The following is a 17689-nucleotide window of genomic DNA, read 5'->3' on the forward strand; positions in this document are numbered from 1 at the left end:
TAAATACATATTTTTTTCAAAGAATTTTTACAGAAAATGCATGTTTACATTACAATATGGAGTGATTTGTTGTCAGAGGTGACCTTGGTCCAAGTTATGTCCAGAAATGTACATATACAAACCGTGCAGTAAGCTAATAATGTTTAATTTGAACATTTAGCTCATTTAAGTAATGAATACAAGTTGTTAACAAACGATAGGATTTATAGAAAATTTAGCATTGGTGTATGTTGATTTAGTGTCAGTGTGAGAAAGTCTCACTAATGACACTGATTTGTGACATGGATGTATAAGTGTCTCTTCCCGATCGCGGGGACTCTTATTTTGGCGGAACGCAGCTCATTCGGTGGATTGCTTCAGAGCACAGTGCGCGTGCGATCCAGTCTGGCATCAGCCGTCATCTTCAGTGAGAACGAGCCGTAAAATTCCCTTACTGAATGCCGTTAAAGGATCGTCGTTATGTTCCTTTGAGTGTTAAAGTTGTGTGCGTCCAGAGAGAAAACCACACACACATATATGCTGACCCACGTCTACGGACATAAGCACGAGACGATACCACTCAGTGCCAGTATTCATGCTCATCCTTGATATGTGTACAGAGAGCACTGTTTAACTCAACCTGATAGGATCTGGCTCCCCCTCTGCATATGCTTGTTCAAATAAATCTGTTGAACTGGATTCCTTCTCCGACTTTGGTGTTCTAACCGGCACACCCGTATCAGCTTCATCTCATTAGCAACAGCTAGTACCTTACAGTCCTTAGCCCCTCAGCTACATTGGTCCTTCGAGCCGGATACAAGCTGTTCCGGGAACATGCAACAAAGCGGTGAAGCATCCTGGATCCCATCGACTCGACCTAAGAGGCAGCGGAGACCGCCGCAGTATCTTGAGGATTATGAGGTTGGTCCAGTGAGCCAACAGACACATGTTTCACCTCGTACAAGTTCGTTACAGCATATGCAAGGGCTAGAGGGGTGGAGCTCTCATCATGAGGGAGCGGTTATGATGACGCCCGCTGAAAGTGCACATGTCACAAGGTCCCCTCGTCAGGTTCAGTGGGACTCCGATATTAGTGAGCACGACGAAGAGTACTCTCCCGGCTATGATATACGTTCGACTGGCCGACGTGCGGAGTGGACAGACACTCTGACACCCTATGCAGAAGACGGAAATGAGCTGTATGAGATGCGTAGAGAGAACACATCATTATATCGACCAGAAGAGAGCAGGCAGATCGGTCGTGCACGGTTTTGGGGGATCCAGAGGGAAACGCATTCTCCTGTAGCCTCAGTTAAGACACTGCAGAGGGCACGTCAAGAATCGTGGCCAGTACCACCCCCTCCTCTAGAGGATCACTTTCCGACCCGAGGGGAAGAAGAAGAGGAGTATGACGACTGGTTACCGCCTCCACCATGGCCCTCTGCTGAACCACCGTCAATGCCTCCAGAGGGTGAGGAGACACAGATGGTCACTATGATTGATAGAATGATGAAGGAACTCCAGCTACTCAGAGATAGTGCTGCATCTAACTCAGCAACTAGAAGTCATCTTTCTTCAACCCCTAAGAGACCACCAGCTAGGACTCTTCATGATACTCAGCCTCTGACTCACTGGTCGCAGTATTACTCACCAGGCATCAACTCTCCTTCTGTCATGAACCCAGCTAAATCTGGGCCTCCGCCTAAACACGTACCAGGACCTCATATGAGTCATCGTACCCCCTCTCAAGAAGTACCATATCGGCCTTCATCAGCTATGGGGAAGGAAAAGGAATACCATGGGCCAACACCGAAAATTCCCCTCTTCATCCATAGGGACCCCATGGAATTCTCCCGCCTGAAGCTCGCCCTAACCAATCTGTTGCCAAGGGACGCCACTGAGCTCTTCAAATATCAGGTTCTTGTGGACCATCTGAGGTTGGAGGAGGCTTGCCTTATAGCTGACTCATACATCAATTCGCGTATGCCGTTCTCCGATACAATGGCCGCATTGAATGAGAAGTTTGGTCAGCCACATCACGTCGCCTTAAAGAGAATTGCTGCTGTCATGGACTCACCAGAGATAAGGCGGGGAGATACAGCAGCCTTTGAGAAGTTTGCTTTGCATGTTCAGTCGCTAGTGGGCATGTTGAAGACCCTGGGCTCTGATGGAGAAGTTGAGCTGAGATGCGGCTCACACGTTGCACGGCTGCTCACGAAACTTCCGCCTGAGTTGAGGGCAAATTTCCGCCGTCAGATGTTCCATCGATCTGGCTCTACTCATACCCTGCTTGACTTGGCAGAGTGGCTCCAGTATGAGTCGTGGTGTCAGAGTTATGACGTCCCATCCGAGACCCGAGTCCAAGGGTGACTGAGCCACAAAGCTGAGAAGCGACACAGTAGATCAGCGGCTACTGTGTTACATGGGGCAGGGAGCTTTGGAGATACTAAGGCCACAAAGCGAGAAGGTCAGAGTCCCTCAGATTTCAAAAGGAGAGGCAAGATAAAGCAGTATTGCCCATATTGTGAGAGTTCAGAACATTTTCTGAATAAGTGCCCAGCCATTCAGAAGTTGACAAGGGAGGAAGTCATAGAATGGATCAAGGTGAATAAAAGATGCTGGAGATGTGGGAGGTCCCACCAAGCCGCACAGTGCGACCTCAAAAGACTTTGTGACCTGTGCCAAGGAAAGCACTTGAGAGTTCTCCATAGTGTGAACACCCGTCCCACTGCAGAGCCACCCAAAGTAGAGAGTTGTTTAGTTAACAATGGTACCGAGGTTCTTTACCTGGACCGTCCATCAACTTCCACTCGTGTCCTATTAAAGGTTGTGAGAGTGCTTCTTCGGAACAAGGACCGTACTCTTGACACCTATGCGGTATTGGATGATGGATCAGAACGCACAATGCTCCTGCCAGAAGCTGTTGACCGACTTGGATTGCAAGGTAGACAAGAAGATCTTGTCCTCCGCACAATACGTCAGGATGTTCAAACGTTGAAAGGATCATCCGTCTCATTCTGCATATCACCCCTTGCACATCCCAGAAAAAGCTTTCAGGTTGCAGAGGCGTTCACTTCACAACGTCTCAGCCTGGCGGATCACTCATATCCCATCTCCATGTTGAAGAGGAAATATAAGCATCTGGCAGACCTCCCTATCGAACCATTCGAGCATGTCAAGCCACTTGTATTGATAGGAGCTGATCACCCCCATCTGCTCACTCCAGTCGAGCCAGTGAGGTTAGGCCCTCCAGGAGGACCGGCAGCTATCCGTACCAGACTGGGTTGGACGCTTCAGGGGCCGACTCACCTCATCCAGTGGATAGCATGCACACAACAGTGCCTCCTTACCAGTGTTTCACCGCAGACAACAGAGTTGATGAGGAATGTTGAGAAACTCTGGCAAATGGATGTGCTGCCTTTCCAGAGTGACAAGATGGTGGTGAGATCAAAGCAAGACAAGGAGGCAGTAGAGCACCTGGAGGCAAAGACAAGGAGGGTAGAGGTTGCTGGCATCCTCCGGTATGCTACTCCGTTGCTGCGGAAAAAGGACATGCCCCTGTTCCAGGCATCCAAAGAGGCCGTTCTACCGAGCTTGAGGAGTACAGAGAAGCGATTGGCAAAGGACCCTCAACGTGCCAGAGCCTACTGTGAGGCAATCAATCAGCTGGTACAATCAGGAGCTGTCAAGAAGTTGGGACCAGACGAGATCTCAAGGACTGGTGAAACATGGTACATACCTCATCACCTAGTTAGCCATAATGGGAAGAATCGGCTTGTTTTCAACTGTTCCTATCAGTTCCGTGGACTGAATCTGAATGATGCCCTTCTTCCAGGACCGACCTTGGGCGCATCTCTTCTTGGTGTCTTGCTGCGCTTTAGGCAACAAGCAGTAGCAATTAGTGGAGATATTAAGGGTATGTTCCACCAAGTCCAGCTTCTGCCAGAAGACCGGCCACTTCTCAGGTTTGTGTGGAGAGATATGAAGCGAGAGGATCCCCCTGATACCTTCGAGTGGCAAGTTCTGCCCTTTGGCACCACCTGCTCACCTTGTTGTGCCACCTTTGCTCTTCAACGGCATGCCAGAGATCACAGTGTTCCAGAGGATGGTGTCATAGACTCTGTAGAACGCTGTTTCTATGTCGATAATTGCCTTCAGAGCGTAGCAACTGCAGCTGAAGCAAGGGGGTTGGTGGACAAACTCAGAGAGATTCTGGCGTCGGGTGGGTTTGAGATCCGTCAGTGGGCATGTAACATCCCCAGTGTCATTGAACATCTGCCGAAGGAAGCAAGGTCGGATAGTATGGAGCGCTGGCTCTCACATGATGACACAGGTCTGTCCGAATCAACTCTTGGACTTAGTTGGCATTGGGAATCGGACATCTTGGGGTATAAGAACCGCCCGCTGGACTATGGCATACTGACTATGCGCAACGTGTATAAAGTTCTGGCTCGACAGTATGACCCTCTGGGGTTCATATTACCCTACACAACCCGCGCCAAGTTGCTTGTCCAGAGCATGTGGGATAAGCATCATCACTGGGACGACCCCCTCCTTCCGCAGGATCTCCAGAGAGCTTGGAAAGAGTGGGAAGCCGAACTCAATCTGTTGCCTCGCATAACCTTACCTCGATCATATGTTCCAGCTCATGTGGGCCAAACGGTTGTCTCTAGACAGATCCACATATTCAGCGGTGCATCTGAGAAAGCATACGGCTCGGTTTCCTACCTGCGGACTGAGGATGCCCAAGGCCAAGTCTACCTCTCATTCCTGGCAGCGAGATCAAGAGTCGCTCCTCGGCGACGACACTCCATTCCACGTCTAGAGCTCTGTGGTGCCCTGACAGCAGCCCAACTGGCAAAGATGTTGGAGGGGGAGCTGACCTTGAAGGTTGATCAGACTATACTTTGGAGTGATTCAACCACAGTGCTTACCTGGCTGCAGTCAGAGTCGTGCCGTTTTAAAGTATTTGTGGGAACCCGTGTAGCTGAAATTCAGGAACTCACAGAACCCAGCGCCTGGCGTTATGTGGACTCCTCACTGAATCCTGCCGATGATGTCACACGGGGTAAGACTCTTGGGGAGCTTGCCTTGCCTAATCGCTGGAGCCAAGGGCCCCCTTTCCTCCTCAAGGGACTCGACGAATGGCCGTCCCAATCACCTAAGCTGTCTGTTTCAGATTTGTCAGAATACAGGAAGTCAGTCTCTTGCGGTATTGTGACTAACAGTGACTGGCCATGTTCTCTACAAGGAGGCCAACACACTTGGAAGGATCTCGTTGAGGCTACGGTGCGTGAGCTGCACGGGGCGGCTGGACAGGGTAGCGCTGTTACTGCTTCAGATTATCATCAAGCAGAAATGACAATCTACAAGAGAATCCAGCAAGACTGTTTCCCAGAAGAATGGCATCACCTCAAGAAGGGCAAGTCAGTACCGAATAGTAGTCGCCTACTTACCTTGTCCCCAGAGTTAGACTCTAAGGAGGCGATCATACGTGTTGGTGGGAGATTGCGGCGTGCTGAAGCTCTCGATTCTGCTTTTAAACACCCGATCGTCCTGGATCCTGGTCATCCAGCCACCAAGCTACTTATACAGGACTATGACGCTCGTCTCTGTCACCCTGGACCTGAACGGGTATACGCAGAAATGCGTCGCGCTTTTTGGATTCTGCGCGGGAGAGAGGCAATCCGTCAGATTCAACATCTCTGTAAGGAATGTCGAAGATGGAAGGCTAAGCCATCAGTGCCCAAGATGTCAGACTTACCCGTGGCCCGTCTGCGTCTATATAAGCCAGCCTTCTATTCCACAGGTGTAGACTGTTTTGGGCCTTTCCTGGTGAAGTTGGTACGCCGCTCTGAGAAGAGATGGGGTATTATATACAAATGTCTCACTACGCGAGCGGTGCACCTGGACCTCTTACATAGCTTGGATTCAGACTCGTTTCTAATGAGCCTCAGGAGATTCATTGCCCGTAGAGGGACGCCGGCTGAACTCTACTCGGATCAGGGCACAAATTTTAAAGCAGGAGAGAAAGAGCTTCGCGAGACATTTGACGGTCTATCCTCAGAGCTTCAGCAACTTCTAGCGAAGCAGAAGATTGCCTTTCACTTCAACCCTCCGGCAGCACCCCATTTCGGTGGGGCATGGGAGCGAGAGATAAGATCGGTCAAATCTGCTTTGTATACAGTTATAGGAGCTCAGCCGGTCTCCGAAGAAGTACTCCGTACCGTCTTGTTGGAAGTCGAGGCGATACTGAACACAAAACCCCTGGGATATAGCTCAGCCAACATAGCAGATCTGGATGCAATCACTCCGAACATCCTCTTGATGGGGCGGCTCGATGGTGCTTTGCCCCAGGTGGTATACAACAAGAGTGAAGGCTTGAGCAGGAAAAGATGGAGGCACTGTCAGGTCTTGGCAGACCACTTCTGGTCTAGGTTTATAAGGTACTACTTGCCCACCTTGCAGCCTCGACAGAAGTGGCATATAACCACAGGGGATCTTGCGGTCGACTCTGTTGTTCTGATGATGGACCCGCAGCTTCCCAGGGCTCTTTGGCCAGTCGGTAGAGTGACTAAGGTACATCAGAGTGCTGATAGTCGTGTAAGGTCAGCAGATGTCCGGATCAAGGACAGAGTCTACACCAGACCAGTTGCCCGTCTCATCGCCCTTCCAGCTATCCCAGATTCATAGGAGGGAAAGAATTCCGTCGTAGTGTCCACGGAAGATGCTGAACAGTGAGCCTTCCTCTGGAGCAAATTGCATGCAATTTGGGGGCGGCTGTGAGAAAGTCTCACTAATGACACTGATTTGTGACATGGATGTATAAGTGTCTCTTCCCGATCGCGGGGACTCTTATTTTGGCGGAACGCAGCTCATTCGGTGGATTGCTTCAGAGCACAGTGCGCGTGCGATCCAGTCTGGCATCAGCCGTCATCTTCAGTGAGAACGAGCCGTAAAATTCCCTTACTGAATGCCGTTAAAGGATCGTCGTTATGTTCCTTTGAGTGTTAAAGTTGTGTGCGTCCAGAGAGAAAACCACACACACATATATGCTGACCCACGTCTACGGACATAAGCACGAGACGATACCACTCAGTGCCAGTATTCATGCTCATCCTTGATATGTGTACAGAGAGCACTGTTTAACTCAACCTGATAGGATCTGGCTCCCCCTCTGCATATGCTTGTTCAAATAAATCTGTTGAACTGGATTCCTTCTCCGACTTTGGTGTTCTAACCGGCACACCCGTATCAGCTTCATCTCATTAGCAACAGCTAGTACCTTACAGTCCTTAGCCCCTCAGCTACAGTCAGTAAGACACTGTTCGTTTGTTTGCTTCATTTTACTTTTTTGTTTTAGTTCATTATATTTCACAGGGCACAGGTAAATATGACATTTGTTTTGGGTTTATGTGAAGATTGCTTTAAGTTCAATTAAATTAAAAGTTGTTCTATTTTTTGAAGCCTAATAAATGTTGAAAAAAACTGATAGATGTTAAAAATTACAATAAAATTATTTAAAAAAACATTGATGTCTTTATGTTGTTTCTACATTAATTTGGAGATTATTATTGTATTATAAAATATATATATATAAAAAAAAATCTAATCGATTGACTGCACTATTTAAAACAAAACACTGCAAATGATAATGTATACTTTCCTTTTTCACAGTATCGAAAAGATGAATGATGAATAGTCTATAAGAATAACTGTTAACTCAGTACTTGAATATGTAATAAATGTTTCACAGTGTTGGCAAATGTTTCAACTATTTTAGTATATTTTTCAACATCTGACGTTTTGAAAACGATTTCGAATGTGTAATGGTGTGGATTTTGAAAATATTTGAATATGCAAAACTGTTACCCAATCATAGCTGTAGTCTTGAACGCCCATCAAAATGTGTGTTTGAAAGAGAGGGTTAAAGGGTTAGTTCACCCAAAAATGAAAATTCTGTCAGTATTTACTCACCCTCGTTTTGTTCCAACCCCGTAAGTCCTTCATTCATCTTCGGAACACGAATTACACGAGGTCTTTAGTAACTTTTCGAGGCCGGCAAGTTTCAATCCCTGAAGAAGGCTATGGACTAGTATGGAGGAGTGATCCAGCTCACAGATTTCATAAAAAATATCTTAATTAGTGTTCCGAAGATTAATGAAGGTCTGGGTTGGAACAACATGAGGGTGAATAAATACTGACAGAATTTTCATTTTTGGGTGAACTATCCCTTTAAAAACAGGATGGAAAATATTACATCTAAATTAGGATGTCTTGGTAACATTTTAAGTGGGTTTCAGAGAATGAAAAAAAGAAAAGAAAAAAGAATGTGTTCATGACGCCCTAATAATATGCGGCCCCTTTAAGAACAATGACCGCGCGTACTGAGCATGCGCAGAAGGGAGCAGAGAGATGAGGCTGACGGGAGCATATATTCAGTCGAGGCTGTCAGAAGAAAGAAAATAGATATTCTTGCTTTTTACCTGAGCGATAATTTTGTTCAAATATCAGAAATCAAAGCAACTGTTTTTATCTTATGTGTATGGTGATTTTGTCAGACAATGGCTCGGGTATAAGGATTTTAGTGAGGAGCAGCTGCTTGGAAGTGACTGCTGGTTAACATGTATGGGTCTCGTTTCAGTCACTATTTCATATTCTTCCGGTTTTCTGACAACAGAAACATAAAAATATAGAGATGAAATGTTTAATTTGAAGGGCTTACAGTCGACAGAATGCAAATGCGACGTAATGACGCGATCGATATGCCAATTAGCATTTTGAAAAGGCTAGTTACTTTCCATTGAAAATAGTTGGCAACGGTGGCTGAAACTTTCACCAGTTAAAGCTGAAACTGATGCCGTTAACGATCGTTAATGAAGGAAAATGTGAAATATTTTCTTCGGATGCCGTATATTTCCTGTCAGCAGGTGAGATATGTTACCAGATTACAGAGTTTAACATTATACAGCTCCAGAGTTTAATGTAATTAAATGTGTTTCCTGGTTTATAATTACTTAGAGTGTAATAATATGTTGGCAGAGAGTTTTTTCAGACTCTGTTTCAGTCTGTTGTTGACAGCAATAAAATGTGTTTAATGTGCCACTTTACAGAAGATCTTAGACATCACTATAATGAATGAGGTGAAAACAGGGAACTTTTGGAGACTAAGTTTGATTGCTCTGTTATTTCTGTCAGACTTTGGACAACAATTAAACACACGTTGTTTTAAATTCAATTAATATCTAGCTGTATCAAAATACTCCACATTTCCAACTGAAACATTTAATTAATTTATTATACAATTAATATAATTAAAGTATGTTTTTTTGCGTTTGGCAGATCTAGTGTCCATCCCACAACAATTCACCAATAAATACTGGGAATATTCCCATCATCCTACAAGAGAAGGACAAACTCCAGGAGTAGCAGCTGAAATCTGTGTGACTGTTAAAGATGGAGTTTATTAAAGAGGAGATTGAAGACATGAGTGATCCAGAACCATCCAGAATAAAACATGAAGATACTGAGGAACAAATAGGTTGGTGTCCATTCTTGATTCTTCATTGTTGACGGCTGAGAAAAATTAAAACGTAAATTCAACAGATTAATGATATAGATGTGCATTAACATGATCTTGTATGTTGTCATCCACATTTAGATTGTATTAATATGAGCGATTAAACTAACCTTTGGCACATCAAAGATCTGATAGTTGATATTACAGACATCTCTACTGCTATTAAATCTAGTTCACTGGAACTGATTTTAACCACATACTATTTTATTTTAGACTGGATGGAAGTGAAACAAGTACATAAACTGAATGAAATTGAGGAGGAACATTGTAACTTAAAAACTGAAAGAGAAAAATGCAAAAAGATGCACACCTGCTTTCAGTGTGGAAAGGGTTTTTTTCATTCATCAAGTCTCAGTTATCATCTGCGCGTTCACTCTGGAGAAAAGCCATTCAACTGTGATCAGTGTGGTAAAAAGTTTATTTCATCATCACATCTAAAACATCACCTAAAAGTTCATTCAGATGAGAAGCCTTATGCGTGTTCTCTCTGTGGAAAGAGTTTTTCACGATTGAACAATTTTAAACAGCACCAGAAAACACATAATGAAGTGAGAGATCATGTGTGTTGTGACTGTGGGAAGAGCTTTACTACATCTAGTCATCTGAAACAACATCAAAGAATTCATACTGGAGAAAAACCTTACAAGTGCTCATATTGTGACAAGAGTTTCGCTCAGTTGGGACAACTGAAATCACACGAGCGCGTTCATACTGGAGAAAAGCCATACAAGTGCACTCAGTGTGAGAAGAGTTTTAAACATTCACCAGGTTTCAGAAATCATCTACGTGTTCATTCTGGAGAAAAGCCATTTAACTGTGATCAGTGTGGGAAAAAGTTTCATTTGTCATCAAGTCTTCAAAAACATCTAAAAATTCATACAAATGAAAGGCCTTATGTGTGTTCTTTTTGTGGAAAAAGTTTTTTACATATGACTCATTATAGACAGCACCAGAAAACACACACCGGCGTGAGAGATCATGTGTGTTTGGATTGTGGGAAGAGTTATATTGCATCTGTACATTTGAAACAGCATCAAATAATTCATACTGGAGAAAGACCTCACAAGTGCTCATATTGTGACAAGAGTTTCACTCGGTTGGAGCACCTGAAATCACACGAGCGACTTCATACTGGAGAGAAGCCGTACTACTGTACTCAGTGTGGAGAGAGTTTTAGACATTTATCAAGCCTTCACACACATTTAAAAAAATGTCAGAAGTCATCACAGTGAACATAATTTATTTTCATGTCAAATACATTATATAAACAAAATATGTTGCTTCCAAAAGCACACTGTCATTTAGTGTAAGGCTGTGAATTTGTTGAAATGCTTAAGAGTTAAAGCTTTATCAGTCAACAACTCCTTATAATGTAAATAAAATATATTTTGATGTGCTCTAATTGTACATGAAATTATGAGGAAATATAACCTCTTGTCTTGTTTGCTCTATGATTGATTGAGACAGAATAGGCCTATGTTTTAATCACATAAGTGGGTTTAAAAAGTAATACTGTAGTAGATAGTGATCAGGGCCCGTATCCCTAAAGATTCTGAGAATCCTCTCAGAGAGCTCCTAACTTAACCAAAAAATTCCTTGCCAGGAGTTTTAGGTTCGAAGTGATTCCAGAACATTTTCAGTGAACTCTGAGCAAGGAATGGATGGAAAATCCTATCTTAGTGAGGAGGTGTGGTTGACCCCGTTGTTAGGTATGATCATCATTTCAAAAGCCGTGATTGGTTGATCCTACAAGTTTGATGAAAATGAACTTTTGGTGATAATGAGCAAAGGATGTACCCTCAAATCAATAAACATAATTATACACTGTAATCTTATGCAGACTGTAATTGTAAATAATATTTCACATTCAAGAAAATATATGGAAAATGAATAGTAAGCTGTAGGGGTTATAGCCTAACATTAGAATCTAAAATATGTGAAAACTTAAGCTCATTACACCCTGTTCAAATAATGATTTGTGTCTTATTTGCTCATATTAATATCCTAGCTGGCATATTTTGTACTTTCACTCCAATATGGACCCCATTGAAAACAAGATCTCAGCCTATCTCAAGGGGCTGTCCTTAATGAAGTAGAAATTGCAACGTTACAACTCAGTGTGGTCTTAACGAGGGTAACACGGCTCAGCTTTTATCAATGTCTGCGATTGCTGGCTGGTCTATTAATAAAGGCTTGTTAACAAATATCCAACACAGAAAATGGAGAAAAAAAGGTTGCCTCCTCTGTTGGCCATTTTTTGCAGCTGCTTAGGGGAACTCCTAAGCCACTAAAAGTCCTCTTCCCTGCTCTTAGCAGATCTCGCCTTAGGAGCCCTTTTAAGCGCTAGGAATCTTGAGTAATAGCTTTTATATTAACTGGGATTTTCGTGTCACTTTTAGGGGAAATTCTAAGATATCATCATGACTCTGAGAATTTTCTTGGCGTCTAGGAGCCACTTTTTGCAAAAAAATTCTTTAGGGATACGGGCCCAGGTCTTTCATCTTACAAACTGGTTGTTGTCCAGTGTCATTCTTTATTATCTTTATTATACTGATGACAAACAATGAGGTGACAGCAGTAAAATGAACTGAAAACTACAAAACAATAAAGAAAAGAAACCAATTCAATCAACTTTGTTTTAATTACAGATGGTTTAAAATATTCCAGTAAAACATCTGCATTAAGTTGTGTACAGATACGGATGTAGGACAAAACAATTGATTATTTTTATTTAATTTGATTTTTAACATCTCTGAATTTTCACTTCATTATTTAAAAAAAAACTTGAAATAACATGACTGTCCCAATGAGGAGGGCTGTAACATGACTTACTCCCAGATAGGCCTACATCACAGAACTGATGTGAATGTAAATATGTAACTTGAATTGCAATGTAAGTCAATTTGGATAAAAGCGTCTGCCAAATGCATACAGATGAAACTCAAAAAAATTTAATATTGTGCAAAAGTTTATTTCATTAATTCAACTGAAAAGCTGAAACTAATATATAGACTCATTACATGCAAAATAAGAAATTTCAAGTCTTTATCTGTTTTAATTTTGATGATTATGGCGTACAGCTTATGAAAACCCCAAATTCAAAATTAGAATATTGTGAAAAGGTTTTCATAAGCTGAAAGCCATAATCATCAAAATTATAACAAATAAAGGCTTGAAATATCTCACTTTGCATGTAATCATGTCAGATAATACGACTGCATTGAACCCGTTTAAAATAACTAAAGATCTAAAAGATTGTACAACCCAAAATCAGAAAAAGTTGGGACATTTTGTAAAATGCATTACAATCAAGAATCTGTGATTTGTTAATTCTATTTAAACTTTTTTCAACTGACAAAAGTACAAAGAAAAGTTTTCCAATGTTTTCACTGACCAACATAATTGTATTTTGTAAATATGAACAGATTTTGATTTTGATGGCTGCAACACACCCCAAAAAAGTTGGGACAGAGACATGTTTACCACTTTGTCACATAACCTTTCCTTTTAATTACACTATTTAATCATTTGGGAGTTGAGGATACTAATTGTTGGAGTTTTGCTAGTGGAATATTTGCCCAATCAAATCATACACACCGGGAACCACAAACAGCGATCTGACAAAGGAGATGAGAAGTTGATGAGAATATATACACATGAATGATAGACTGCAGCTGGTGATGGGTGATTGCTGACGAGCGCTGATGAGCGGCACGCCCCTCTAATCAGCACACACACATACAATAACAGAACCACGAGACAAGGAGCATAGGATTTACCAACCGTGACAGTACCCCCTTCCCTAGGAACGCCTCCTGGCGTTCCCAGACTCCCTTACCTGCCGATTGTAATCATCGATAAGGTAGTGATCCAGGATGTCTCTAGCCGGTACCCAACTTCTCTCCTCCGGACCGTAACCTTCCCAGTCCACCAAGTACTGGAATCCGCGCCCCCTCCGTCTCGAGTCCAGAACACGATTGACCGAATAAGTAGGTTCCCCATCTACGAGACGCGGCGGGGGGGGGGAACCGGGACAGGCGGATTTTGGAAACGTGAAAGACGGGATGAATCCTCCTGTACACTGGAGGAAGATTAAGGTGGACTGTCACCGGACTAATGATTTTGGTGACAGAGAACGGGCCAATAAATTTAGGTGCGAGCTTATTTGAAACGGAGCAGAGAGGAATGTCCTTGGTAGAAAGCCACACTTTAGAACCGACGACGTATGCGGGAGGCCTCCGCCGGTGGCGATCGGCTTTGGCCTTGGTGCGTGCCCCCACTTGGAGTAGAGTCTCACGGGCTCTAGTCCAAGTGCGGTGACACCTCTGGACGAAGGCGTGGGCGGAGGGGACCGTGACTTCGGATTCCAGACTAGGAAAAATTGGTGGCTGGTAACCTACACTACACTCAAATGGTGATAGGCACGTGGATGACACTGGCAACGTGTTGTGGGCGTACTCCACCATAGACAATTGCTGACTCCAGGAGGAAGGATTCTTGGACACTAAACATCGCAACGTTCTCTCCAAATCTTGGTTGGCTCGCTCAGTTTGACCATTGCTCTGGGGATGGAACCCAGAGGACAGACTGACAGTCGCCCCCAGAAGTTTACAAAACTCACCAAAATTTGGACACAAATTGGGGTCCTCTGTCAGAAACCACGTCTGTCGGGAGGCCATGAAGCCGAAAGACGTGGTCCACGACAACCAACGCTGTCTCCTTGGCTGAAGGTAATTTGGGCAAGGGAATGAAATGGGGTGCCTTCGAGAACCGGTCCACCACGGTCAAAACTACCGTGTGACCCTGGGAGGGTGGGAGGGCGGTGATAAAATCTAGCGCGATATGGGACCAGGGTCTCGAAGGCACCGGCAGCGGTTGGAGTAACCCATCTGGAGGTTGATTGGAAGTCTTACCCGTGGCACAAACTGAGCAAGCCAATACAAAACTGCGAACGTCACGAGCCATGAGAGGCCACCAGAATCGTTGCTTAACCAAAAACATGGTACGATTGACTCCTGGATGACAAGCCACATTGGAACAATGACCCCACTGAATGACGCTGGACCGTAAACTCTCCGGCACAAACAAATGGTTCGGTGGGCAACGGGTCGGAGGCGTTACCCCTTCTAAGGCCTTCTTGACCTTCGATTCGACCTCCCATGTGAGTGTAGAGATGAATAGATTCTCTGGTAAAATGCACTCGGGAGTAGACGGGCGATCGGAACGGTCAAAAATGCGCGATAAAGAATCGGGTTTGATGTCTTTGGAACCCGGGCGGTACGAGAGAGTAAAGTCAAAACGTCCGAAAAAAAGAGCCCACCGAGCCTGCCTGGAATTAAGTCTTTTAGCAGTACGAATGTATTCCAGATTCTTGTGGTCGGTCCAGACGATAAAAGGTACCCCTGACCCTTCTAACCAGTGGCGCCACTCCTCCAAAGCTAACTTGACCGCCAACAACTCTCTGTTGCCAATGTCATAATTGCTTTCGGCAGGGGATAAACGATGCGAAAAAACGCGCAAGGGTGCATCTTGTCGTCTGAAGGAGAGCGCTGGGATAACACTGCACCTACCCCCACCTCTGACACGTCGACCTCCACCATGAACTGACGTGATGGATCAGGGGTTATCAGGATGGGGGCTGAAACGAAGCAACCATTCAGTTTGGCAAACGCAGCTTCTGCTGCGTCTGACCACCTGAACGTCGTTCTGGGGGAGGTCAAGGCGGTCAGAGGCGCGGCTAGTCGAGTGAAATTGCGAATAAAACGCCGGTAAAAATTGGCGAACCCCAGAAACCTCAGTAGGGCCTTACGGGAATCTGGACTTGGCCAATTCACCACAGCCTTAACCTTGTCAGGATCCATGCGCATTCCCTCAACCGAGATGATGTGACCTAGAAAAGGAACAGACATGAAAAACGCATTTCTCCGCCTTGACAAAAAGCCCATTCTCTAGCAACCTCTGAAGCACTTGTCGAACGTGTTGCACGTGTTCCTGGAGAGACGAAGAAAAAATCAATATATCATCCAGGTAGACATAAATGAACTGATCGATCATGTCTCGCAACACGTCATTGACAAGTGCTTGGAAGACCGCTGGGGAGTTGGAAAGGCCGAACGGCATAACCAAATATTCAAAGTGCCCCCTAGGGGTGTTAAAGGCTGGCTTCAATTCATCCCCCTCCCTGATGCGGACCAAATGATAAGCATTCCTTAAGTCCAGTTTTGTGAAGATAGATGCTCCTTGCAACCTCTCGAAAGCTGAAGACATCAACGGCAAAGGATAAGTATTCTTTACCGTGATGTTGTTCAACCCCCGGTAATCAATACAAGGTCGCAACGATCCATCTTTCTTCCCCACAAAAAAGAACCTGAGTCCAGTAGTGCCCGACAATCGTGGAGGTGAGTTGACCATCGGAGCCTTACCGGGAGGAAGGTTGATGTCGATGAGGTCTTCTCGGCAGAGATCCCACCCGACAGTAGCCTCATATTTACTGCCGGGCTGGGCCCTTTTAACGGACAATTGAACGCGAAATGTCCCGCTCCACCACAGTATAGACAAAGGCCCAGGGATCTTCGCCTCTCCTTCTCCTCCCGGGAAAGCCGGGCTCGAGCCACCTGCATGGGCTCGTGATCGTGGATGGGGCTGACCGCGCCCTCGCCTCCTGGACGCTGCCCCTCGATCCCTCCAGGAAAATGATCAGGGTGAAAACGTTTGCTGACTCGAGACAGCCGTGCATCCACTCTCAGAGCCAGCGCGATAAGATCGTTAAGTCCGGTGGGCAGGTAGCGCCTTCCCCATAGCGCCGCTTTCCCAGTCAGAAGCGTCAGCACGAATGCCACCTTGGTCTGTTCCTCGTGAAACGTCCTGGGTTGCAGGGAGAAATGTATAGCACATCTGGTTAAAAATGCTCGACAGAATTTTGCTTCACCTGAGTAACGCTCGGGGACCGGAAGACGAGGCTCTGACTGGGATGGGTCTGCTGGTGGTGATGGGGGAATCAGCGGCGGGGGTGGCGCGGTGGGAACACGAAGATGTTGAAGCTGTTGGGTGAGCCCGGACACCTGCGCCACTAACGCCTGGACAACGCGAGCAGTATCGTGGAGATTATTTTCTTGAGTGTCCATTCGTTGAATACTGCTACTCACAAAATCATCCCGTGAGCTCGAGGAGTTTCCCGCTGCTTCCATGCTTTGGTCAGATCGTTCTGTCATGAGTGATCAAACGGAAGCAATAGCAGTTAACTCTTTTTATTGAAATGCTGAAATAGTAAGGCAGTCCAAAGTCCAGGCAAACAAGTTAGTAGCGCAGGGACTCCGATGGTCAGATGACAGTGCAGGGTGCAGTGGTAGTGGTGGTGAAAATCCAACGACGAACAGTAATCCAACATCCAACGAACAAGAACCGGAACAAGAGAAGCACACGACTGAACGAGACTGGGAACACACACACCGGGAACCACAAACAACGATCTGACAAAGGAGATGAGAAGTTGATGAGAATATATACACATGAATGATAGACTGCACCTGGTAATGGGTGATTGCTGACGATCGCTGATGAGCGGCACGCCCCTCTAATCAGCACACACACATACAATAACAGAACCACGAGACAAGGAGCAGACATAGGATTTACCAACCGTGACACTCAAGTGGCGAGTCAGACTGTGTTCAGTGAAAACGGTTTTCCAAATTACTCCTGAGCACACGTGTCTGTATTTAACGGATTAGCATGATGGTATCTTGTGCAATGCCATCTGAGGGCTCAAAGGTCACGCACATTCAACAGAGGTCGACTGCCTTACCCAACACAGACTGAGATTTCTCTGGATTCCCTGAATCTTGTGACAATATTATGTATGGAAGATGATAAAAGACATAAATTCTTTGCAATCTTGCATTGAGAAATGTGATTTTTTAAATTGTTTGACAATTCTCTCAAGATATTTGGCACAAAGTGATGAGCCATGTCCCATCTTTGCTTAAAAAGACTGAGAAGCACTTTTACACCCAAACATGATACCCTCAACTATTACCAATTCTACCTGCTCATTGTGGACTGTTTCAAAAGAGTTGGATAATCTAATTTGGATAATCTTTTCACTTTTATTTTGTCTCTGTCCCAACTTTT

General features: G+C 44.8%; 1 protein-coding gene and 1 pseudogene across 6 annotated transcripts in view; both read left to right on the forward strand.

Moving 5' to 3' along the window:
- Positions 1 to 12186, forward strand: part of LOC143715425 (uncharacterized) — a 68269-nt gene extending 56083 nt beyond the window's left edge. The window contains exons 1-4 of one of the 5 annotated variants that reach the window (XR_013195748.1): positions 8377 to 8909; positions 9322 to 9520; positions 9773 to 11076; positions 12038 to 12186. Coding sequence is in view for 3 of the 5 variants with exons in the window: in XM_077207207.1 (XP_077063322.1) it covers positions 9436 to 9520; positions 9773 to 10791 (1104 nt within the window). In the remaining 2 variants the exon portion in view is untranslated. Of the gene's footprint in view, positions 1 to 8372; positions 8910 to 9321; positions 9573 to 9772 lie in introns of those variants that run through there. The other 4 variants (XR_013195749.1, XM_077207206.1, XM_077207208.1 and 1 more) reach the window with 4 other exon arrangements.
- The window catches only part of LOC143715429 (uncharacterized), a 90757-nt pseudogene continuing 81867 nt past the window's right edge, over positions 8800 to 17689 (forward strand). Inside the window, exon 1 of the transcript XR_013195750.1 lies at positions 8800 to 8909. The product of XR_013195750.1 is annotated as an uncharacterized LOC143715429 (transcript). The remainder of the gene's footprint in view (positions 8910 to 17689) is intronic.

Source organism: Siphateles boraxobius, unplaced genomic scaffold (assembly GCF_051911475.1).
Source record: "Siphateles boraxobius isolate OS27281-9 unplaced genomic scaffold, OSU_SipBor_1 6, whole genome shotgun sequence".
In the NCBI taxonomy this organism is placed as follows: domain Eukaryota; kingdom Metazoa; phylum Chordata; class Actinopteri; order Cypriniformes; family Leuciscidae; genus Siphateles; species Siphateles boraxobius.